The following is a 26502-nucleotide window of genomic DNA, read 5'->3' on the forward strand; positions in this document are numbered from 1 at the left end:
TAATTGGAGAACAAAACACTAGCAGAGAGGAACTGGACTCCAGGATCAGGATTGCCGTTTCCAAGCATCTCTGACTTCATTAGGACACATGGTACAGAAGTACCACATGTTCTGTTTCACAAAAGCTTGGGCTCTCTGCTATGCATGCATCTATACCTCTGTGAGTGCCATGCATTTTTAAATTGTACTAGATAGAGAGATCTTGAGAACGACGCTCTCTCCCTTCCCTGTTACATTACAGTGAATATGGGCTCCCTGTGAGGCATGCTTCAGTCTCCAAGCCCCTCTTTATAATCACCCTGCCTTCTGAATTCTAAATTGGTGAATCACAATTTCAAATATGTGTTACATACACAGACCCAAATTATATGTGTCTGTGTGTACTATTTAAACATTCCCAGATTTCTTTTTTATCCCCCAAATTCCAACACACTTAATGTCTATGACAGTAAATTCAAAGACTCCACAACTGACACATTTTTTTCTTTTTCTTCTCCAAATCAGTCACAATATAATCTTAAGTCTGCACAAACTTGCCTTCCACGATGTCCTCATTTTGCCCACAGTGTCTACATTTGGTTAATTGCAGTGGTATTTTAACTGCAATTTTGGGGGACTGCTTCTCAGTATTCAGAAATACCTGTCTATATTACAAATGAACAGTTAAACATAACCAGCAGCTCTCCAACAATTAAAGCAGCGTATCTGTAGGGCAGAGTGTGTATATTGATCATTGCTATTAAAATGATTCAATTAAGTGGCTGGTCTAATATTAGCTTCAGATTGACAAAACTGCAATTTTGCTACGACTGGAATTTTGCATACTCTATTCTTTTAAGAGAAAATGAGCAGCCTCTTAGCAAGTCACTTTACAAACTAAAACAGTGTTTGCGTTCTAATTTCTGAACATAAAAATCTGTATCCAATCGCGTTTCATCAGCGACTAACACTATAGATTTAGGGAGGAGAAGGGCAGAGAAAGGAAGGTTTCATATCCAAAATGTCAAGCCCGGCTGAAGAATGATAGAAGGACCTAGGGAGTGTGGAAGAACAGACCCACCTTAAAATGGAGTTCTACCACCCCCTGCTGGACCAAATGAAAAACACAGAAGAGGCTAAAAAGCTTAGAACTGAATACAGTGGAGATATTTTAACTTGTGCTGTAATTTATTTTTTTCTCAAAAAAAAAATCATGCTACACTAATAACATTCTCTGCTATTATTACACATCAGAAAATCACTGCTATACACACACACACACACACACACACACACACACACACATATATATATATATATATTTTTTTTTTTTTGGAAGACTTCCACATATGCATGTTTTAGCATTTTGGGTCCCCAATTTAAATGCCCAAACTTGTCTGGACTATTGAAAATGCCTCCATTTATTATAAATATATTTTACGTGAACGTAAACTAAACAATGCAAATGCACATCTATCTCTATAAACAGAGGTAGCTTCCCCAAATTCTCTCAGGTTATTCTAGTAAGCTATTTCTGTTTTTTTCTAAACAGATAAAAATCCCACCAGTTCCCCACAAGCTAAACATCCCTCACAGGTGTAATTACAATCTGATGGCATAAAAAATGTCAACCTTGCTGTATTAACAAGGGGTGGGGGGGGTGTGCTGAAAACGAATGACTGCAACACATTCCTAGTTTTATCCATCTGCTTTCTTACACACATCCATGGCCCCTCTCTCAGTTCTCAACAGAAATAAACCATCATCGTTCACTTCTGTCAGAAACTGGGGGTCTTGGGCAAGGGAATTAAAAAAAAAAAAAAAGTCTCTAAGAACTGAATTTCCTGCACACAACAGAAATATTTCCCAACGAGTTTAATGCTGACAGTTTTTGCTTCTTCTTTAAAACATCATCGTTCCCTTGCCTTTCGCAACCTCAGACATTTAACTGGTAACACATGCCAACCTACTCATCCAATTTTTTTGATAATGAAACTCAAAGAAAGCCAAGATCCCAGAGAAAGATACAGTTTTCCTAAACCTCTGGCTCACTGATGCCCATCTCCCAGCCTGTATTTTCTTCTTCAAGGGTCTCCACAGACCAGACATCACTGGGGGAAACAATAACAACAACAATAACTATAACTTTAGTCCCGTCATTTAATTCTTCCTGGAGCTCCTTCTGGCTCTCCAGGTTGGGTAGAAGGGGGAGGGAAAGTAAACGCAAGAAAAGCACCGCACTCCTACCTTGCCCGCTACTGACAAGCAACCCGAGCAGGTAGAAGGAGAGGAGGAGGCTCATGTTCAGGACGTGACACCGGTGGACAGTTCCAAAGTTATTAAGTCCAGCCCCGGAGAGAGAACCTTCCGCTGTCACGGCCGCCTCTGCTAGAGCCGCCGCCGCTCCGGGGGTGCCCCAGCCGCCCGCAGCCCGCGCGCTCCTCCTTGCAAAGTGACTGCAAGCTCCGCTCCCTGCCGCACTATATCCAGGCGGCGGCGGCGGCACCAGCACCAGCAGCACCAGCAGCAGCGGCCGCCGCGGCGGCAGCAGAGCCGGGCGGGGAGGGAGGCGGGGGCGGGGGCGCGGGGAGGGGCGGGGAGGGGAGGCGCGGCCGAGGCGTATCCCTCCGCGCCGCACGGCGACCGACCGTCGGCCGGGAGGCGCGCGGCCCCCTGGATTCGTCCGCAGTCGAGCTCGCAGCCGCGAGTTCGGTTCCCGGGGCCTCCGGCTACCCCGGGTCGCCGCGATCCGGCTGGCACGAGTGCGTCCGCACGCCCAGCCTGAAGGTGATCCTCAGGGGGACTGCCGGCCCTGGGCCAAGGGAGGGAGGGCAGCCTGGCGCCCTCGCCCCAACGTAGGCAGGTGGGCGGAAGCCAACCGCTGGAACCCGTGCTGATGCTGCCGACGGTTGCCCGGCCCCGCGCGCGCTTCTAGCGCGTCAGGGCTCCGTGGGAGCCGCACAGCTAGGGGTGGACAGTGGATTCTGCAGCTCGCATTCCTTCAAGGGCGTGGGGGGGGGGGGGGCGGGCGGTGGTGATATCCCTCTCCCACGCCCTCTCTCTCGCAAACCTTCTGCAGGCTGCCCGCTTCCCACGCTTTCCACACTCTGCCGGAGCAGAGGGAAAGGAGCCGTCCTCTGGGGGTCTACACCGCCTGTCTCCTAGGGCTCGAGAGGGTAGGCTAGGCGGAAAGATGTGCACAGTGTCTGTTACCCACGTCGGCCCACTGCTGTCGACAGCAGATACCTTAAAGGAGAGAGATCGGGGAGGGGATGAGATATGAGAGGGGCTGCGTTCAACTGGGCTATCAGTGTTTCCTGCGTCCTTGGAGAAGTCCAAAGTCTCCCCTGGACACACTCGGCGGGCTCTGCCCTCGGTCGCCGGCGCACAGCGCCGGCGAGGTCCCCGCGAGGCTGGAGATGCGGAAGGTGCTGGAAACGCACACAGATGAGTTGCGCGGGGATCTTGCGCCCGGTCACCCCCTACCATACGCACACCTGCGTGTGCCCGACTTTAAATTGAAGTGATGGAGTCGTGGCCAGCGACCACAGCTAGCGCTCCTCTCCCGAATGTTGGGATATATCATTCTTTCTGTTGGAAAAGTAGGGATCCTTGTCTCTGCTGGAAAAAATAGGAAAAGGTATGCAAGTTTGATAGCAGACCTGAAGCAAGGGATGCAGAAGGCAGCATACCTGGCCTCGGGGCCCTTGTCCGGTCAGAGCAACCAGCTGGAACTGACAATGGATTCTGCAGTCTGTACATCACGGTGCTCAGCCTCACCCCTGACCCAGAGAGGCCCTTGGCTGTTTCTTTATCAGCGAGGACATGGAAATAGAAGGGGTTAGAAATATTGTCGAGTTCAGAATCCAGCCAACCCCACCCCCGGCAGGATGCTAAAATGGAGATGTCATTGCTTGGAGAAAGGCAAGGGGTAAGAGTGGAAACAAGCTATTAATAACATTGGTAGGAGAGAACTCGTCCACAGCTGGTGTTCCCCAAGCAGATCACTGTAACACAGTTTTCACGTGGAGGGTTCACTTACTTGGTATCCTAGGACTGGGGTTACTGCAAAGGATGGAGGAGGGTCAGAGACTCCTGTCCACACAGACGACGGTGGACTTTCTAACCCAAGGCCCTCTCAGCACCTCACAGCCTGAGAACCTCTTCTTCCATCGTGGTAATATTTAGGACAATATATTTAGAAAGTTATTTTACCAAGGTTCCCTTCGCTCAGTTTTTTCCTCGTTCTGGGAAGCGCCAACTGTACTTGAGTAAGCTCACAGTCAGTTCTTTGCAGGAAAGGGTGGAAACAGCACATTTATAGGTGTGAAAGACAGACGATGCCTTTATTTCACCAGTTCTTGATTTCTCTAGGGAATAAAAAATGCTACACACACACACACGGTCACACCCACACACAAAGTCACAGAAACTGTTGAAAGGATAGTACCAGGGCTAAATAGCCTCTTCACAACAAATCCTGCAGATTTCCAGTGTGACATTTGCTGCTGCTGTTGCTGAGTCACTTCAGTCTTGTCCGACTCTGTGCGACCCCATAGACAGCAGCCCATCAGGCTCCCCTGTCCCTGGGATTCTCCAGGCAAGAACACTGGAGTGGGTTGCCATTTCCTTCTCCAATGCATGAAAGTGAAAAGTGAAAGGGAAGTCGCTCAGTCGTGCCTGACTCTTCACGACCACATGGACTGCAGCTTACCAGGCTCCTCCGTCCGTGGGATTTTCCAGGCAAGAGTACTGGCATGGGGGGCCATCGCCTTCTCTCTGCAGTGTGACATCAGGAGTGGCCAAGGGCCTATGACACACATATACAGACTTACACACAGTGTGGCACTCATGGCAATTGGATTTTTCTCATTATTAGATTATTTTTAATCACAAGCAAAGGTTGAACTCTGCCAGAGGAGAATTTGATCAATACCCTCTGAGGTAATTTTGACATCAAATCTTCTTAGATTGGGGTGAAGGGAGAAGAGAAGGTAGCAAAGGTCCATCAGAGAAGAGTAGAAGCTTCTGTCATAAGACTGTGTACCAACTCTGTGTGAGTGTGTGTGTGTGTGTGTGTGTGTGTGGAGAGAGGGAGAGAGAGCTTGTGTGTATGAAAACAATGAAGGAAATAGCGTTGACCCTCAGGAATATACTACAGATCCTGCCCTCAAATTGCTAATATTAATAGTATCCTGGAAGAGATCAGGCATAAATACAACATTTGATGATATAAATCAGGTTGTAAGAATGTCGTAAAAACTGAAAATCAGCTGCTATTGTGACACGAGGAAGGGATCATTTCTGAATAGGGGTTTAAGAAAGGCTTCATGAAGTTAAGAAATAATGGAGAAATTAGATAGGTCCAGACATGGCAAAGGAGAGAAGAGCTTAAGCGGAGCCTGGGGGCAAGAAAGCACACAGCTTGTGTGAACAGACAGAAGTCTAACTTGGAGAAAGTACAGAGTATAAGACACAAAACTTGGCCAGAGCTGGGAAAGGGTTCTAGGACCGTATTGTGCCAGGAGAAGAAAAATGACTATTATTTATCACCCCTCAGAATGTAAGTCCAGATGTAAATGATCAAGAAGAGCCAGACTGGCTGACCCTGTTCCCCGGGGTTAAGGCCTAATGGTGAGTTGTAACTCATGGGAAGGTTATCAACAGAGACTCTCCTGGGATTTTTCCATGGTTAGCCTGAGTTTATGTTGCTATGAGGTCTCAATAGCATGCCTGCATGCTAAGTCGCTTCAGTCCTCCTGTCCAACTCTTTGTGAACCCATGGACTGTAGCCCACCAGCCTCCTCTGTCCATCAGATTCTCTAGGCAAGAATATTGGAGTGGGTTGGCATGCCCTCCTTCAGGGGGTCTTTCTGACCCAGGGATTGCAGGAGTCTCTTAAGTCTCTAGTATTGGCAGCCAAGATTTTTGCCACTAGCACCACCTGGGAAACCCGTCTCAATAGCAGGTGGTACATATTCAGAGAAGGCCTTCCTCCACTTGTCTGAACTATGACTTAGCAGGTGCCTCTCCAGGGCTCCATCAGAAGCTCTTCCATTCCATATTGCAGTGATTAAGTGATCTAGAGCCTGACATTTGCCTTGGTCAATTCCACTTCATAGCACTGATGGTTGAGGACAACATGTAGACAGATTGCCTTTGCCCAAAGTTCCCATCCCCACTCCAAAGTCATGGTTCCCTCCCGTTGTGCAGACTTGGAGCACTGTTAATGAAGATGCCAAATTACTGAGCATGATTAAGCCATGTCTACTGGGTAGAATGTAAAAGGTATACAAAAGCATCCTCTCCATGTATGTGACTCATAATTTACATTGAATTTACAAATTATCATAGTTTCTATGTACCTAGGGAAGTGTTTCAGAGGCTTAGTTGGAGCTTTAGTTTTTCTTTTTTCTTTTTCTCATTTATAAAAACGAAAGAAAGTTGAATAGAACCCAGGGATCTACGAAAAGCTGAGTGGTAGGAAATACCAACAGGACTGGATGCATGGTTAAATGAAAGCAGATGAATTTGCTTTAAAAGAATCAATAAAATGAACATGAAGGAGTAGCAGAGAGATGGAAAATGATAAGAAGCATGAAGTATGGAAATTATCTTCTTAGAGAAATTTTACCTCTTCCATCTGACATCCATCCTTGCAAAAAGCATGCAGGCACACGGTCCATACATAGAGCCTAGGCATCAGTGAATGCTGGGTTGTGGGCAGGATTTAAACATTATTTTTATCTTTTGTATTTCACATGTTATTTTTGTTTAGTCTCTCTGTCAACAGAATTCATGTGTGTTAAGATCATACTATTAGGAAATGGGACTTTCTGGGTGTTCGTTTATATTTTTAAAATGTCACAAATCATTATACCTATTCATTTACTTGTCTAGAAAATTGCCTGTTTTGACTTTTTTATTACCACAAAGGAAGAAAAATATCCACTGTATATATAGCCAGATAGCCTGAAACCTTTATAAAAAGATGATCACACTAACTGCCTTTTCTTCGCCATTAATGCCACTTTTTCTAACGATCATGTCTTTGAAAAAGAATTTCAACTTTCTTGGTACAACAACACTTTAAATGTTTTACCAGGCTATTTGTGAGCTTTTGACACTAGCTGCTTTAGTGGTAGAATTTAGATTTTAACACCTTCCTTTGTAAATGTTTTACTTACTTAGCCATTTTCTTTGAAATTAAGAAACAGAAGGGAGAGATTTATGGTCCGGAGGCACCCTAATTGTCACAGATTCTTCCTTTTTTAATTTCTTTCAAGATACATGGGGTCATTTTCCTTCATGGCTACTTCATGTTCCCTGTGGGCAAATAACTGCTCACTTAGCTCTGAAACTATGCAATAACTGCCTATAATTTGCCACTTGCCTGAATAATGTTTTCTTAACTGGAAGGGATATTATATATTTCTTCACCAAGACATCTCTGGCAAATATCATGATGCCTGGAGCAAAAAATGTAACGAACCTATAACACATTGACTAAATAGTGACTGATGCAACCTCAAGAACATATTCCAGATAATATGAGATCAGAAGAAGTAGTCAAGCAGTGGCTAGCAGTGGACCTCTCTGATACAATAAGAACCATGATGTGAGATGCAGGTTGCCCAAATACTGATCAATATTCATACTTATGTCCATGGACAATATTGACCTACATGGTGTCTGTACAAACCTTGTCATCCAGGGCAGTTATTAAATACTGCTGCTAAGTCACTTCAATCGTGTCTGACTCTGTGCGACCCCATAGATGGCAGCCCATCAGGCTCCCCCATCCCTGGGATTCTCCAGGCAAGAACACTAGAGTGGGTTGCCATTTCCTTCTCCAATGCATGAAAGTGAAAAGTGAAAGTGAAGTCGCTCAGTCGTGTCCGACTCTTCACGACCACATGGACTGCAGCTTACCAGGCTCCTCCATCCATGGGATTTTCCAGGCAAGAGTACTGGAGTGGGTTGCCATTGCCTTCTCCATATTAAATACTAGATAACAACAAATTATTCATATCTGACAAGAGATCCCATACAAGTATAGGTTTTGGAGGAATGATTAACAGAATGCATTTCTTACAAGGCAATATTATCAGTAATTAAATTTGAAAATCTCTTATTGCATAGGATCATTTGGTTCTTTCCTTAATGGAGTTATGTAGCTATTAATTTTCAAGTTAGATAAGTCATTTTATTAGAAATAGGCAAGCTGCTGGTAGCAGTGGGGTTCCCTCATATACCCACAAGCCATAAATATTCTGTCTAATATTCAACCAATGTACATTGTTGGATGCATGCATTCATTTACTGTAAAGTACATTATGTGCATGCATGTTAAGTCATCCCTTCAGCCATGTCTGACTCTGTGTGACCCTATGGACTGTAGCCTGCCTGGCTCTTCTGCCCATGGGATTCTCCAGGCAAAAATGCTGGAGTAGATTGCCATGCCCTCCTCCAAGGGATCTTCCCTGACCCAGGGACCAATCCCAAGTCTCTTACATCTCCTGCAGTAGCAGTCAGGTCCTTTACCACTGGTGCCACCTGGGAAACCCTGTAGTACATTACTTGGGTTGAAAAACAAAAACAAAAACTTATATTTCACACATACATGAGCTAATTCTCACTCAAAGAAAAATAACAGGTTTTCCTTGCCACATTTAAAAATCATCGGTCCTCATATTTACCGTCATATTTAAATAATTACTTGTTTAAGATCTTTTACTGGATGACCCTCCTAAAACCAAGGAACATAACATCTGTGGAAAACATTGACTTGAAAAGAGATAAATAGCTGGGATATGTCAAAAGTATTGGAATAGAGGAATGAAACCAAATTCTGCTTATATTTTATTATAAATAACTATTTACTAGTCTCAAACTTTTGCATTCTAGTAATAAAAATTTAAAAAAATAGAAATACCTGTACCCTATCAACCAAATGGACACCATCTCTTGAATATTTTGACATATTGTCTCCAATATTTCACACATATACTTTTCTTGATATGGCTTGAGATAATATTATTTGGTATATTTTACTTTGTTTTATATTGGAAATTTATTTTTACAAATATATATCAAATAATTTTATTTTATTACATGAATTGCACCCTAATACAACTAACAGTTTTCCTACACTAAGACATTAAGTATTTTTCTGTAATTTTTATTATTATGAATAACACTACAGTATGAATTACTTTGTCCATTGAGCTTTGAGCATTTTGTAGATTGCATCCTTAGGCCACTAGAAGTTAAATACCTGGTTTAAAAATACAACCATTTGTAGGCACTGAATTCATAAATTGTTCATAAATGCCCAAATTGTTTTCCAAAATGTATAATTTACCCTCTAATCAGGAATTCATAAAAACACTTCACTCACATTACCATTAACTGTTTTTTATTTTTAATTTTGTGTGAATTCCCTGAGAGTTTCTACTGTGTGGTTTCTTCCTTTAATCACCTTCAAGTAAAGTATATGCTCAGTCACTCAGCCATGTCCAACTCTTTGAAACCCCCTGACAGACTCCTCAGACTCTGGAATTTTCTAGGCAAGGATATTGGCGTGGGTTGCCATTTCCTTCTCCAGGATCTTCCCCAGCCAGGGATCAAACACAAGCCTTTTGTATCTCCTGCATTAGTAGGTGGATTCTTTACCACTGAGCCACCTGGGAAGCTCCTTCAATTGAAATATCAGACTCTTAAAAAAAAAAAATGCGTGTACTCATACTTAAGAAATATAAGATATACTGTAAGACTTCTGTTTCTTAACATCTTATGTCTTTTTAACAGTTTTCTTCTGCTCTGGAATCCAGAAATTGTCATTATCCTTATTTAGATGTTGAAGAATTACAGTTGTAAGTGACCAAGTGTTCTCAATTTCTCTAGTTCTCCAACATCAAACTTTTTCTTTTATTTCCACTATATATCCACACAAATGAACAGTAGCCTAATTATCTCAATGCATTTGCTACTAGGGATATCTGAGAATGTCTGAGGACTGCTGCCATGTTACACACCAGATCATAAGCTCTAGTACATGTATGTCATTTCAACCTCATCTCGGCTCTACTCCCTGGAGGTTAACTTTTTGCCATCTTATAAATGACTACCCAAGAATATACTTTTTTTGCTGGATCACTTCACTTAAAGTCTAAATCATAGCTGCTGGTCTTAATTTTTCAGTGCCCAGTGAAGATGTTTAAGAAATAAAGGAAACTGACAACTTGAGAATTACAGGAACACAACAGAACACAAAAGAGAAATCCAGAAGTTCAAGAAATCCTTGAATAATAAATACTGCAATGCAGTGGAAGAGAGTTTAATGAGTTTTCGCAAAACTAAACATACTGTTATTATATGGTCCAGCAATTATGCTCTTGATATTTACTCAGAGGAATTGAAAATTTATGTTCAAAAACCTATACACATATGATTATAGTACTTTTATTCATAATTGCCCAAACTGGAAGGAACCAAGATTTCCTTCAGTAGGTGAATGGATAAACTGTGATACATTCACACAATGGAATATTATTCAGCACTAAAAGAAAATGATCTCTAAAGCCATGAAAAGACATGGTAGGGAGCTTTAACTGTGTATTACTAAGTGAAAAAAAAAAAAAAGCACCAATCCTTGATAAGGCTACAAGGCTGTCCATAGGGATTCTCCAGGCAAGAATACTGGAGTGGGTTGCCAGGCCGCCCTCCAGGGGATCTTCCCAACCCAGGGACTGAACCCAGGTCTCCAGCCCTGCAGTCAGATTCTTGACCAGCTGAGCTACTAGGAAAACTCAATCCTTCACTACTGAGAGTTAATTTGTCCCCCTAGGAAACATTTGACCCTGTCTGAAAACAGGTTCTGTCATCATGCCTAGAAAGATGGTGCTCCTGGCGGCCAGTGGGCAAGGGCCAGAGATGATAGCAAGCTTCCTTCTTTGCACAGCCACACAATAATAATATAGAATGTCAGGTGAAGAACCTGCTCTAAATTATTTTTCTCACTATGACTCTGGGAGCAACTCCCTAGAAAAGGAACAATTGTTTGTTTCTCGAAAGGCTGCCCCATTTTTCTCAGAAGTATTTTTACTTGTACCCATCTTCCAGTACAAAATTTGACACTAAAGAGTGTATGATATTAACTCTTTATAATGGAAAAGTAATTTTCCATGTTTGTTTTATCAACTTGAAGGATAGCCTGCAAAATGAAAACTGCAAGCCCAATATCCTTTACATAAAGTATCCTTATTTAAGTATAAACCTGTAAGTGGAACAACCTATGAGAAGACCAAGCTGCCCAGTCCTATTAACAAACTATCAATTATCTCTTCGTAAATAAATGTTTGGGAATGGCATAGTTTGGGGGCAGTTTGGAAGGCAAACCTTAAGAACCAGCTGTTGTTTTAAGCCAGTTCTGTATATCTTCATTAAAATAAATTTAAAAAGATAAATATTATGTTTCTAGAAAGGCCTAGTTTTGCTAGTCATACACTCAATTTGTGATTCAGAATGATGTCTTTCACATTTAATGTGGAAACAGCTACATGTAGATGACTTCATTAGGTCAGAGATAACTTAGCAAAATGGATGAATATATGCTTCATAGCTCCATACTGAAATAGACTTATCAGTGGAATCCCTCCAAGAACAAAAGCATGTCTGACTCAAGCTCAAACATGCAAAAAATTGCTAACAGCCTCCTGAAATGGCTGTTTATAAAACATTAAGATCCATTTAGCAATCTGCCAGAGTGCTAAATTAATTTCCTCAGTGGATTTTACCCCAACTAGTGAATTATTGAGCAAAAGGTTCATAGATAAGAAAAAGAATCAAGAAAAAGTAAAAATCAGGGATGGCTTCCAGTAGAACTAATAAGAGACTGTGGGTAAAAAGCATGAAGAATTTGTTTTCTTCATTAATATATCTCCAGTGCCTACTACAGCACTGGAGGATGATAAGGATTCAATAAATATCTGTTGAATAAACGTCTAAAAGTTAAAACAATGGACAAGTCCTGATGACTTAAGGGAATTAGAATGAAAATTAGCATTGCTTATATTTGTTGCCTTTTGATTAAAATCCATACCCAAGGTCAAGGCAGAATTAAATGTTTATTTAAATCATTTTTTGGAGAAATTTTACAAGAAATGTTACTTAAATAGTATTTTACATTTAAGTTATATGACTCTTGTTTCAATATACTTAATACTCTGTTGCATATTAAATAAAACAGAAGATAATGTCACATACTGACTTCAGTTCAGTTCAGTCCCAGATTCTTTGCAACCCCATGAAAGCAGCACGCCAGGTTTCCCTGTCCATCACCAACTCCCGGAGTTCACTCAGACTCACATCCATCGAGTCAGTGATGCCATCCAGCCATCTCATCCTCTGTCGTCCCCTTCCCCTCTTGCCCTCAATCCTTCCCAACATCAGAGTCTTTTCCAATGAGTCAACTCTTCACATGAGGTGGCCAAAGCACTGGAGTTTCAGCCTTAGAATCATTCTTTCCAAAGAAATCCCAGGGCTGATCTCCTTCAGAATGGACTGGTTGGATCTCCTTGCAGTCCAAGGGACTCTCAAGAGTCTTCTCCAACACCACAGTTCAAAAGCATCAGTTCTTCAGCGCTCAGCCTTCTTTCCAGTCCAACTCACATCCATACATGACCACAGGAAAAACCATAGCCTTGACTAGACGAACCTTTGCTGGCAAAGTAATGTCTCTGCTTTTGAATATGCTATCTAGGTTGGTCATAACTTTCCTTCCAAGGAGTAAGCATCTTTTAATTTCATGGCTGCAGTCACCATCTGCAGTGATTTTGGAGCCCAGAAAAATAAAGTCAGCCACTGTTTCCACTGTTTCCCCATTTCCCATGAAGTGATGGGACCGGATGCCATGATCTTCGTTTTCTGAATGTTGAGCTTTAAGCCAACTTTTTCACTCTCCACTTTCATTTTCATCAAGAGGCTCTTTAGTTCCTCTTCACTTTCTGCCATATGGGTGGTGTCATCTGCATATCTGAGGTGATTGATATTTCTCCCCGCAATCTTGATTCCAGCTTGTGCTTCTTCCAGTCCAGCGTTTCTCATGATGTACTCTGCATATGACTTAAATAATCAGGAGGACAATATACAGCCTTGACGAACTCCTTTTCCTATTTGGAACCAGTCTGTTGTTCTATATCCATTTCTAACTGTTGCTTCCTGACCTGCATACAGGTTTCTCAAAAGGCAGGTCAGGTGGTCTGGTATTCCCATCTCTTGAAGAATTTTCCACAGTTTATTGTGATCCACACACAGGTTTTGGTATAGTCAATAAGCAGAACTAGATGTTTCTCTGGAACGCTCTTCCTTTTTCGATGATCCAGCAGATGTTGGCAATTTGATATCTGGTTCCTCTGCCTTTTCTAAAACCAGTTTGAAGCCAAACAAATAATATCAGCAATCTAGGTATCTTGTGCCTGTTGAAAATATACTCAGGTAAGCCAGCATGAGGGCTTCTCAAGTGGAGCAGTATAAAGAACCCACATACCACTGCAGGAGACACAGGAGATGCAGGTTTGATCCCTGGGTCGGGAAGATCCCCTGGAGTCAGAAATGGCAGTACACTCCAATATTCTTGCCTGGAAAATTCCGTGGACCTAGGAGCCTGGAGGACTAGAGTCCATGAGGTCACAAAGAGTCAGATATCACTGGGCAGCTGAGCATACAACAAGAATGAGGGCATGCATGGGGGCCTCTGATCCATCTGTGAAATCTCTCCAGACTCACCTAAAACTTCAGTATCTTCCCTTTTATTGTTGCCTCCCTCTGTGTCTCTACTCCATTTTTGGTTTTATATCCTGATTACCCATCTCCTTTCAGCATGTCAGATTTGCAGGCCTTTGTGTTCTGTCTTTACCAGCTTTGATATTGACCCCATCCATTTCTTACTACAGAGTGTATCTTCTGATATTTCACAATGACCTTACACCTGCTACCATGATAACTGCCCCCTCCCTGGATTCTATACCAGTTTTACCTCCCTTGCTCTCATAACTGTTTCCATAGTAACACTAATAAGTGAATACTGAGACCAGGCCCCAGAATTTTGAACTTAGTAATGCTCCAAACTATAGCACTTATACTGAAGGGGTCGGGTAATTCTGAAAAGACTTGTAGAACTATTTAATTTATCAGAGCTAAAGCAGCATTGTTTTAAAACTCTTGAAGATGTTTTTAAATCAAAGTATAGTTGGTTTAAAATGTCATATTAGTTTCAGGGATACAACAAAGTGAAGTATCTATCTATATATTATATAAATTCATATATATGAAAAACAAACACATACATATATACACATGTATATTATTTTTTCAGGTTCTTTTCTATAGTGTATTACAAAATAATAGCACACAGTACCCTGTGCTATACAGTAGGTCCTTATTGCTCATCTATTTTGTAAATAGCAGTGTATATATGTTAATCCAACTTAAGAGGATCGTTTATAATGGATCCCTGAAGCAGAGCATCTGTATTTAAGAATCTAGTGGTATTGAGAAGTCAGTGCTAATACAGGTTGTGGAGGGGGATGTAAAGTGCTATAGGGAGGACCAGGACTATGGCAACATCCATGAAACCTGCCACTTAAATATACTCTTGACTGCTTCCCTTATTAAAAGAATAATTATACCCAATACATCTTGGAAATTAGCAGGTGGCAATATTAAATAGTAGTTATAAAATATAACTTCAGAATTCATTGTTCATACAGGAAATAAAATCAGTGTTCAGAAAATGCAAACTTTAAGTGTATCTTCTTCAAATTACAGGTGGTATCTCAAGAAAGCATCACAGTAACACCTAAGTCTGGTAAAATTAGGTTCACTTAAAATTAGAAAGACCAAAGTGTGGTCTAATTCACTGTTTCTGTCTTAATTCTGTTTATTTGAATATATTATTTGGTAGATTTGTAGGATGATATTTTTCTTCTTTGAAATCAAAAGTCCTAATAATCATAATTATTTATAAGGCTTTTATGTCTGGATCTCCTCTTACTTACAACTAAATATTCAGTAGTAAACTAAACTTTTTGTTCTCTATACCATCATCATGTATGTTCCACTAGTCAATAACCAAATGGATGAGAGATTTTAGATATAACATATGAGTCTTACTCTCTAAATTTACAAATGAAAAAAACCTGATGCTGAGAAAGATTAAATGACCTGCCCAAATTCATTGAGCTTAAAGAGCTAAATTATAACTTGAATCCAGAGTAATATTTTTTGTGCTACAGAATGCTTAAAAATGGAAAAATGCAAGATCAATTTCCTAATCACTACATAATATAATTCTATAATTTATTTCCTAAATGAAGTGTGAGAGTATTGCCTGTTAAGACATTTTTTAAAAGTTAAATTCTATTCTAATGATTTCAGAGGAGCAGTTTTATTTATTGGTGACTCTAAAGCCATTATTATATATTAATAGATTCCTCTTCTCTTAATTCAGCTTTCATCTCTAATTGCTAAAGTGACTATTAGCTACCAATGCCAAAAACTGATTTAAAACTGCAAAACCAAGCCAAATAACCATAGGCTGACAATTTATTGGCTAAAATTACCAAATAACCAGTATTTCTAAATATTTCTAAATGTGTCTTATCAACAAATAGATGCTCAATAAATAATTGGCCCTAATCAATCCTTTAAGCATAAAGCAAAGAGAGAAAATAGGAAGTTAGAGTCAGATTTAATATAGTTAGGTAGTTCATAAAGCATTATACTCAGTCCTTCATAATAAACGTTTTATTTTTCTGTGTTGTTTGTAACATATAGAATTACTTTCTTGATTATAGGTGCTTACTAGATGGCTACTGAAAAAAATTAATTTGAATAGCCTATAATTAGAATGAATAAACTCTTATCATGGTAGCTATAATATAATGAATAAGAACAGCAACACAGGGTAAAACATAATTATAATATGATGTAAAATATGTACCATATCTAAAGCTAGAGAACTTACTAATATTTAGATTTGTTGATTTGAGAACTTGAGCCCTTTCTGGGTGAAATCTGAAACTGGCCCTCATACAAAGAGAGCGAGGAGAGCAGGTGGTCTGAAGAAAGTGGCAGCCCACTCTAGATTGGTAAATACTAAGCTTAATAAGCGAGGAAACTTACATATGAGGCTTACCTTGGGCAACCTGCATGACGAGTAGATCTTTACACCAGCTCACCAGAATCTTGAGAGTATATAGAGGCCATATTTGGGTTCAGTCATGTATGCAATGCAGATGGTCTCAGTGATGCCTTGTTTTCTCAAGGCTGTGTCCGTGAATATGGCTCCTCTGTATGAAAGGTGGACGATTGTACATTCCAAGGCTGGGAGAGGTGAGTGACCTCTGATTGTCTGACTTCAGCTCCGGGGTCAGCCAGCGGCATTATCTTCTTGAGAACCTCCTCCAACAACGTGCATTAGCAAAGTGGTCAGTTTTCAATAGCTAATACGTGCTATGATTCAAGTCCTTTATACACATCACCCAGTTTATTTCTCAAAGAAGTTTTATGAGGCCTGTTGTTATTCCCATGTCATAGACAAGAAGCCTGAGGACAAAGAGCTCTGGCCGCTGAACAAGGTCACAGAGTCATGAGCTGCGGTTTGGATCCAGGCATTCTTGACCATGAAGACTGGTATGTCAATCAGTTTACAGCATCTCCTTTACAAATAATGCACTTAGAAGCCAATTACTGAAGACTATTAAGACAACAAAAACAGTTTTAGAAAGGAAAAGGGAAAAAAAAATGAAAAACATCCCCACAGATTACAATTTTGATATACTTAGTTAACTTTAATGATAAAATCATCAAATAAATTAGCAAAAATTCTAGACGTATAACTTAGCATTAAAAAGGTTCACAATGTTAATCTGTGATCTCTGTCATCAAGTTTTGAAGCATTGATTATGATATATATACACTATATATATTTATCTAAAATGTATAATTTTGTTATTTTACTGGTTGTTAACAATTAGAAGTAATGTACAAATAAATAATACTCAATGTGCTGGTAAATAACTATTAATGACAGAACAACATTATATATGTAGAGATGACGTTTAATACTTTTATTTTGTGCATGTTGGATTCATTTAGACTTATAAGTATCTTAGCATGTATTTAAATGCCCATAAGTCCCCTGGTGGCTCAGATGGTAAAGCATCTGCCTGCAATGCAGGAGACCCAGGTTTGAGCCCTGGGTCGGGAAGATCTCCTGGAGAAGGGAATGGCAACCCACTGCAGTATTCTTTCCTGGATAATTCCATGGACAGAAGAGCCTGGTGAGCTACAGTCCTTGGGGTCGCAAAGAGTCGGATATGACTGAGTGACTAACACACATACACGTCATAACATTTATAATTTTTATTATATGGCATAATAAATTGTACACATAAAAAAGAAAAATAACTTGCTCCTTCATTACCAAAAAAAGGCATTCTTATGAACAACTTAAAAGCACAAAAATGCTTAGAAGAGTTTCTTAAAATATTCTGGTGGAAGGAGGAGGGAAGAAGCACTTATTTATACTCTGTAGGTCTGAGTGTTTGTAGGAAATTCTCTTCTTGCAACATTTTGGGTAATTTTCTGAAGTGTTCGTGAGCCAAATTACTGATCTTCACGAAGATGAGTAATTATCCAAACAGAATGCTTCCTTGTGAATACTGCAAACACAATTAAAGCAGCACTAACATAAATTATGCTCGAGCATACCACCATGTTCCTGTTCTTCTTCAGTTGGTAAAGAAATTTTGAACATGGTCACAGAATGTATTATGGGTACTATATTAGTTCTTACATCTTTAGAAAGCAATTTCATTCAAGATACATCTGGCTTGATAAATAAAGGAGCAGAAGACTAGCTGCTAAGTAGTATCACCTTAAGGCTTCAATCATGCTCAGAGGTGACCACTGTGTTAAGGAAAGCTGTCAGGGTTTGTGATGTTTGATTTACCTCTCTAGTTTGGATCGTAATTATGCCCACTGGGTGGGAAATGTGACAAAACATTGTTTTCTGACAGCACCTGCTGCATGGTTGGATGTTCGCTAAATGTTGAATGATAATCTACAGAAATCAATTTCATAATAGCCAAATAAGGCTTTATGCCATGGAATTATTATTTTTATCTCCATGAATTATTTTTTTTTTAAATGCCAACTTAGCAAAGGATGGACTGTGGCTTGAGACCATTCTGTTCGACATGAGAACGCCATGTGTCTCCAGAGTGCATTTTCTGTCTGTAATACACAAGAAATAAGCAGTGAACTCTGAAATGAATGAAGAGCAAATAGATGAGGGAAAAGGCATGGTCCACATGCCGTACTTTTTCGGTGTGTTCTCTGAAATGTCTGGCATGGATGTTCGAGAAGCAGATGCAACCCTTTAGGCAATCTGTGTGCCATGAGCTAGCCTCTGATAGCATGCTGACGATGAGAGTACATCAGGAGCATGCCTCAGGATCATTAAGACTTTGTAGCTGCAAGGCTTTTCAGCAGAACTCATCTGAGCCCTTAGGCTTAAAACAGAAGCCCAGAGTATTAAATGACATGCTGAGAGTCATGCCTATGACTTAGGCCTTTTTCACTATGCTGTGCTCTGTGCTGTGCTTAGCCGCTCAGGTGTGTCCCACCCTTTGGGATCCTGTGGTCTGTAGACAGCCCTCCAGTCTCCTCTGTCTATAGGGATTCTCCAGGCAAGAATACTGGAGTGGGTTGCCATGCTCACCTTCAAGGGATCTTCCCAACCCAGTGACTGAACCCAGGTCTCCCACATTGCAGGCTGATTCTTTACCATCTGATCCACCAGGGAAGCCCATGAATCCTGCAGTGGGTAGACTATCCCTTCTCCAGGGGATTTTCTGACACAGGAAATGAAATGGGTCTCCTGCATTGCAGGTGGATTCTTTACCAGCTGAGCTAACAGGGATGCCCTTTTACCATGCTACCCTCTCTCAAACCAAAACGAACAAACATATATCTCTGTCACTGGCATAAAAAGAAAGCTCTTGCTTAAAATGATATTTTTTATATGCAACTCTTATCTCTGTCCATATTTACATGTAGCTAGATAGGTGGAACCTCAAACAAATACTGCTATACCACTGTTAAGGGTGGCATTTAATATAGTGATATTATTGGTCACTAGATTCTGTTCCATTATTTGTTAGAAAAGCTGGTATTTTGTTGTGACATCCATGTACCTGTCTTTTCAAATCCTTTGCTAGTTTGAACACTTGTTCAAAGCAATTTCTACCCTGCATTCTTCCCAGTGGGGTTTTGATTGCCCATCCAAGACTCGTAATTGATTTGGTTCTTCAAACCCATTACTCTGATATATGAAATATCAGAATGATAGTAGCATTGGGTCCATCAACAGCTGCATTTCAACACGTCTATCTTTCGGCAATGGGTTCAGAGCAGAGTAGTTTGATCTGTACTATAAAAGCATGATGGTCAGTGAGTCTTTTTTTTTTTTTTTTCCAGTAAAACCATGATGTAAATGAAATAATATAATTTTAAAACATTGGCAATCGTACACACTGAAAATCTTTCCTTGTGTATTATTTGCTATGTATGATATAACTTGAGCTGATTGCTAGATCGTAGGTAACACTTTGGAACAAAAAATGAATATAATTTTATAGTTTGGAATCATATATAAGTATGAGTTTTTAGAATTCCATGGAGAAGTAGGTTTATGTACTTAGAAATAAAAAATACCTTTCAGTTTACCACTCATTTGACTTATACAACTTTCTGGACCTTGCCATATGCCATTTTGAAATAGAAATAGTTAGAATAATTAGCAATGCATATATTATTGCCTCTATCCTATATACATATTGTGTTATGCATATGCCATCACTTATTAATACCTGAAGGTTTATGAAACTTAACAAACATTATTTTACCATTATTTTGCACTTTTTTCCATTAAACTTAGAGAAAATGCATTGACAGAGTTTATATAAATATTCCTACTTCTACCCTGAAATATGTTTGTGTATGATAAAAAAGCAGTTAGTTTTTGGCTAAATAGAATTACAAAACATAAAAAATTAAACTAAAAATGCAAGGCAATATTATAATGACAGACAAATTACTAAATGTACTACAACTAAATATACTGCATTTTAAATTCATAGATTGTTTTTTCAGAAAAGCAAAAAATAAGTGCCACATTTATGTCTAGATGGACTAGAACATGATTAAGGACCCTTCGCCTTCTACCGAAATGGTGGTTTTTTGCTAATAGTCATGGAAATCTATTTATGTATGCATGTTCCTGTCTCTCACACCTCATGTGGGAAGTATTGTTAAGGTGGTATCTTTCATATATCTTTGGTGATTCAGGATAGTCATCTAGAAGAACAGCAGAACTTATTAATTAGTGATCCGTGAAAGATGAATAAATTACTTTTCCTTCCCTGAGAACCCAATGCCCTATATAACTTCCTTAGGCTATAAAAATGCAAAAATTGAGTCCAGGTACATCATGTCGCTTACTGCAGTGTCAGACTTCAAATGAACATGTGCAAGTTAGAGATTAGAGTTTGCAGCTCTAACAGAGAAGTTTTGTTTTTTTGTTTTTACCAGAAAAGGGTAAAGCTTTTCGACCAGCTAGGCTTTCCAAAGCTCTTTTTTTTCAGATCTCTCAGTATAATCTCCCTGTCAACTGGAGCATCTCAGACTTCCTCCTGATGCTAAAAAGAGCACCTCTTTGTTCATTACGTGCTGCTATTCCCAGAGAGATATGGTGACTGGAGTCTTAGGAAGAGGAAGCACCAAGGTAGGTATTCAACTCAAGTTTATTCTTCCCACTTGGAGATCTGGGGGCTTCCCTGGTGGCTCAGATGGTAAAGAATCTGCCTGCAATGCAGGGGTCAGGAAGATCCCTTGGCGGAGGGAATGGCTACCAACTCCAGCATTCTTGCCTGTAGCATTCCATGGACAGAAGAGCCTGGCAGATTACAGTTCATGGGGTTGCAAAGAATTGGACATAACTGAGCAACTAACACATAAGAGATCTGAAGATGATTTTCTCACTGGTTGACCTAAGAAGCAAACACATTTTATTGAGAGAACTTGTATTTTTTTTTCATAGATAACTATATATTCTCAAAGGAAGAAAATGCATTCTCCTTGTTTGTTTTGTTTTATTTTAGCAGAGTTTTAAAAATATACCTAAGAACTACAATACTGGCATTGTTTTACTAAGGAACTTTAGATTTCTGTCTTGGCCAAGCATATGTTAATATTTTGCAGAAGTTGACACAAGTTCAGATGCTGGGTTTTTTTTGGCCTTCTTTAAAAAAATTTTAAACTTCACCCACCTTGATTAGAAGAATTGTGAATTATTTCTATTATATGAAATAGCTTTGCATACATTTAACTCTTTTAAAATGGCAGTCAATAAGTTATCCAGCATCATGTGATATAGTTACAGGTGGCTCAAGGGTGAAGAACCCACCTGCCAATGCAGGAGACATGGGTTCAATCCCCGGATCTGGAAGATCCCCTGGAGAAGGAAGTGGCAACCCACTCCAGTATTCTTGCCTGGGAAATCCCATAGACAGAGGTGCCTGGTGGGCTACAGTCCATGGGATTACGAAGGAGTCAGACACAATTTAGCAACTGAACAAAAATGTGCTTATCTATAGAGCACATTGGAGGAGGAAATGGCAACCCCTTCCAGTATTCTTGCCTGGAGAGGTCCATGGACAGAGAAACCTGGTGGGCTACAGTCCATGGGGTCACAAAGAGTTGGACATAACTGAGCGATAAACACACACACACACATAGAGCGTATGTCTTTGTTAGAGTCTATAGTGCTTTGGAATCACTAGGCTGAGACCAGATTGGTCAATTCAGAACAAAAGAGCAGGGTTTTGGTAAGTTACTCGGAGGTCTTATCTAAGGGGCTCATTTGAAGAAGGCACTGGGAGGCAGGGGAGACTGTTGATCATGAAGACTGTTAAGGAATCATGCCTGTGTGCATGCTTAGTCACTCAGTTGTGTCCGACTCTTTATGACCTCATGAACTGTATCCTGCCAAGCTCCTCTGTTCATGGAATTCTCCAGGCAAGAATACAGGAGTGGGTTGCCATGCTCTCCTCCAGGGGATCTTCCCAACCCAGGGACTGAACCCAGGTCTCCTGCATTTTAGGCAGATTCTTTACTGTCTGAGCCACCAGGGAAGCCCAAGAATATTGGAGTGGGTAGCCTATCCCTTCTGCAGGGGATCTTCCTGACCCAGGAATCAAACCGAGGTCTCCCTTGTTGCAGGCGGATTCTTTACCAGCAAAGCTATCAGGCAATTCCATTAAAGAATTATAGTTTAGTTCTGACAACACGTTGTTGTCTAGCACAGGTGCCAAGATGAGGGGTTAGTGTCAGCTTATGGTCACTGCAGGCTACTTGACTAAGCAAAATGTATGACAAGGCAGAAGTACCATGAAGTAGTTTGGCTAATCTCTAGACAGTTATCATCCGTTGTTCTCTTTTTATTTTTTTAATCTTTTCTTCTATTTACTTTCTACTCTGAAGTTGGATTATTATGAAAGCTAAGCATAGCCAGATTCTTACAAAAGAATACTATATAATTTTAGAGAATTATATTTGTATTCAAAATATATATTTTGCTTTCTGAATATTTTATCCAACTTTGATTATTTACTTTTAAAATAGCTCTGCATGTGTAATAATCACATATGAGAATTATCAGTGATGAGTCTTATATTGTAATATGTATTTTATATGTATAATTTATATAAATATTAGTAGTCTATATAAGGGTACACTTCCCAGGTGGCACAGTGGTAAAGAATCCACCTGTCAATGCAAGAGACTCAGGAGATGGGGGTTCAGTCCCTGGGTCAGGAAGATCTCCTGGAATAGGAAATAGCAACCCCTTCCAGTATTCTGGCCTGGAGAATACAATGAACAGAGGAGCCTGGCAGGTTAGAGTCCATGGGTTTGCAAAGAATCAGACAAAACTGAGTGACTGAGCATACACACACATATAAGGGTACATCATGTGTATAAATATACAATCATGTAATTTACAATCATGTAAATACCTAATTTATATTAAATATATATTTATATTTACATGCTACATACATATGGAGCAGAAAGTCCTAACACTGTATAGATCAGATCAGATCAGTTGCTCAGTCCTGTCCAACTCTTTGTGACCCCACGAACTGCAGCACACCAGGCCTCCCAGTCCATCACCAACTCCCGGAGTTCACTCAAACTCACATCCATCGAGTCGGTGATGCCATCCAGCCATCTCATCCTCTGTCGTCCCCTTCTCCTCCTGCCCCCAATCCCTCCCAGCATCACAGTCTTTTCCAATGAGTCAACTCTTCCCATGAAGTGGCCAAAGTATTGGAGTTTCGGCTTTAGCATCATTCCTACTAATGAACACCCAGGACTGATCTAATTTAGGATGGACTGGTTGGATCTCCTTGCAGTCCAAGGGACTCTCAAGAGTCTTCTCCAACACCACAGTTCAAAAGCATCAGTTCTTCAGCGCTCAGCCTTCTTCACAGTCCAACTCTCACATCCATACATAACCACAGGAAAAACCATAGCCTTGACTAGATGGACCTTTGTTGGCAAAGTAATGTCTCTACTTTGGGACATGCTATCTAGGTTGGTCATAACTTTCCTTCCAAGGAGTAAGCGTCTTTTAATTTCATGGCTGCAGTCACCATCTGCAGTGATTTTGGAGCCCAGAAAAATAAAGTCTGACACGGTTTCCACTGTTTCCCCATCTATTTCCCATGAAGTGATGGGACCGGATGCCATGATCTTCGTTTTCTGAATGTTGAGCTTTAAGCCAACTTTTTCACTCTCTTCTTTCACTTTCATCAAGAGGCTTTTTAGTTCCTCTTCACTTTCTGCCATAAGGGTGGTGTCATCTGCATATCTGAGGTTATGGATATTTCTCCCAGCAATCTTGATTCCAGCTTGTGTTTCTTCCAGTCCAGCGTTTCTCATGATGTACTCTGCATATAAGTTAAATAAACAGGGTGACAATATACAGCCTTTATGTACTCCTTTTCCTATTTGGAACCAGTCTGTTGTTCCATGTCCAGTTCTAACTGTTGTTTCCTGACCTGCATACAAATTTCTCAAGAGGCAGATCAGGTGGTCTGATATTCCCATCTCTTTCAGAATTTCCCACAGTTTATTGTGATCCACACAGTCAAAGGCTTTGGCATAGTCAATAAAGCAGAAATAGATGTTTTTTTGGAACGCTCTTGCTTTTTCCATGATCCAGCAGATGTTGGCAATTTGATCTCTGGATCCCCTGCCTTTTCTAAAACCAGCTTGAACATCAGGAATTTCACGGTTCACATATTGCTGAAGCCTGGCTTGGAGAATTTTGAGCGTTATTTACTAGTGTGTGAGATGAGTGCAATTGTGTGGTAGTTTGAGCATTCTTTGGCATTGCCTTTCTTTGGGACTGGAATGAAAACTGACCTTTTCCAGTCCTGTGGCCACTGCTGAGTTTTCCAAATTTGCTAGCATATTGAGTGCAGCACTTTCACAGCATCAACTTTCAGGATTTGGAATAGCTCAACTGGAATTCCATCCCCTCCACTACCTTTATTCGTAGTGATGCTTTCTAAGGCCCACTTGACTTCACATTCCAGGATGTCTGGCTCTAGGTCAGTGATCACACCATTGTGATTATCTGGGTTGTGAAGATCTTTTTTGTACAGTTTTCTGTGTATTCTTGCCATGTCTTCTTAATATCTTCTGCGTCTGTTAGGTCCATACCATTTCTGTCCTTTATCGAGCTCATCTTTGCATGAAGTGTTTCTTTGATATCTCTGATTTTCTTGAAGAGATCCCTAGTCTCTCCCATTCAGTTGTTTTCCTCTATTTCTTTGCATTGATCGCTGAAGAAGGCTTTCTTATCTCTACTTGCTATTCTTTGGAACTCTGCATTCAGATGTTGTATAACTGGAAGTTAAGATAATAAGCATTTCTTGAATATTAAATGTATGGGCATATGTCTTTATGGAAACAGGGAAAGCAGTGAAACAACATAGACTACTAACAGGCAATTTACTAGGCAGGTTTTTTTTAACTTTTTATTTTGTATTGGGGTATAGTCTCTGGGAGCTGGTGATGGACAGGGAGGCCTGGCATGCTGCAGTTCATAGGGTCGCAAAGAGTTGGACACAACTGAACTGAACTGAAAGAAAAAATGAAGTCACTCAGTCGTGCCCGACTCTTTGTGACCCCATGGATAGTAGCCTGCACCAAGCTCCTCTCTCCATGGGATTTTCAAGGCAAGAGTACTGGAGTGGGTTGCCATTTCCCACTCCAGGGAACCTTCCCAACCCAGGGATCAAACCCAGGTCTCTCACATTGTAGACAGACACTGTACAGTCTGAGCCACCCAATGAACAATGTCATGACAGTTTCCGGTGAACAGCAAAGAGTCAACCATGCATATATCCACTCTTCTCTAAATTTCCCTCCCATCCAGGCTGTCACATAACACTGAGTAGAGTTCCATGTGCTATACAGTAGGTCCTTGTTGGTTATCTGGGCATTTTTTTAATTTATATTTTTTAAAAAAAATTAAAGATTGAGCAACATGTATTTCCATGTCTGCTGCTGCTGCTAAGTTGCTTCAGTCATGTCCGACTCTGTGCGACCCCTGAGACGGCAGCCCACCAGGCTTCCCCGTCCCTGGGATTCTCCAGGCAAGAATACTGGAGTGGGTTGCCATTTCCTTCTCCAATGCATGAAAGTGAAAAGTGAAAGTGAAGTTGCTCTGTCATGTCTGACTCTGAGCAACCCCATAGACTGCAGCCCACCGGGCTCCTCCGTCCATGGGATCTTCCAGGCAAGCGTACTGGAGTAGGGTGCCATTGCCTTGGATATCAAATCCTGTTGAAATGTTCATGACTAATCCTACAACATTAATATAGCAAAGTCAAGTAGGTTTAAAGTACTCATTCACATCAGAGAGCTTAAAGAAATAATTGTAATAAAACATTAGGATATAGAGTGTCTTCCATGTAATTATAAGCTGTAACCTCTTTGTTACCTTTCTTAAATCACATAATAGGCTTTTACAAAGTTTATAAAACTTGTGACTTTTTTAGTCTCCTGAAATTTTCTCTCCACTTAAATGAAAGCTTTTGAGGGGAAACAAACATGGTTAAATAGAATACGTTCTTTTTGGATATATAGCTTTGATTTCGGAGAAGGCAATGGCACCCCACTCCAGTACTCCTGCCTGGAAAATCCCATGGACAGAGGAGCCTCCTAGGCTGCAGTCCATGGAATCGCTGAGGGTCGGACACGACTGAGTGACTTCACTTTCACTTTTCACTTTCGTGCATTGGAGAAGGAAATGGCAACTCACTCCAGTGTTCTTGCCTGGAGAATCCCAGCAACGGGGAAGCCTGGTTGGCCGCCGTCTATGGG

The 26502-nt window shown here is 40.6% G+C and overlaps 1 protein-coding gene across 2 annotated transcripts in view; it reads right to left on the reverse strand.

Annotated features, from left to right (window-relative positions):
* NCAM2 (neural cell adhesion molecule 2) overlaps window positions 1-2526 on the reverse strand; it is a 567319-nt gene extending 564793 nt beyond the window's left edge. For both annotated transcript variants that reach the window (XM_027545118.1, XM_027545216.1), the window contains exon 1: window positions 2227-2526. In XM_027545118.1, coding sequence (XP_027400919.1) covers window positions 2227-2281 — 55 coding nt within the window. In that variant the 5' untranslated portion in view covers window positions 2282-2526. The remainder of the gene's footprint in view (window positions 1-2226) is intronic.
* Window positions 2527-26502: the final 23976 nt, after the last annotated feature.

The sequence above is a fragment of the Bos indicus x Bos taurus genome, chromosome 1 (genome assembly GCF_003369695.1).
Source record: "Bos indicus x Bos taurus breed Angus x Brahman F1 hybrid chromosome 1, Bos_hybrid_MaternalHap_v2.0, whole genome shotgun sequence".
NCBI classification, from domain to species: Eukaryota; Metazoa; Chordata; class Mammalia; order Artiodactyla; family Bovidae; genus Bos; species Bos indicus x Bos taurus.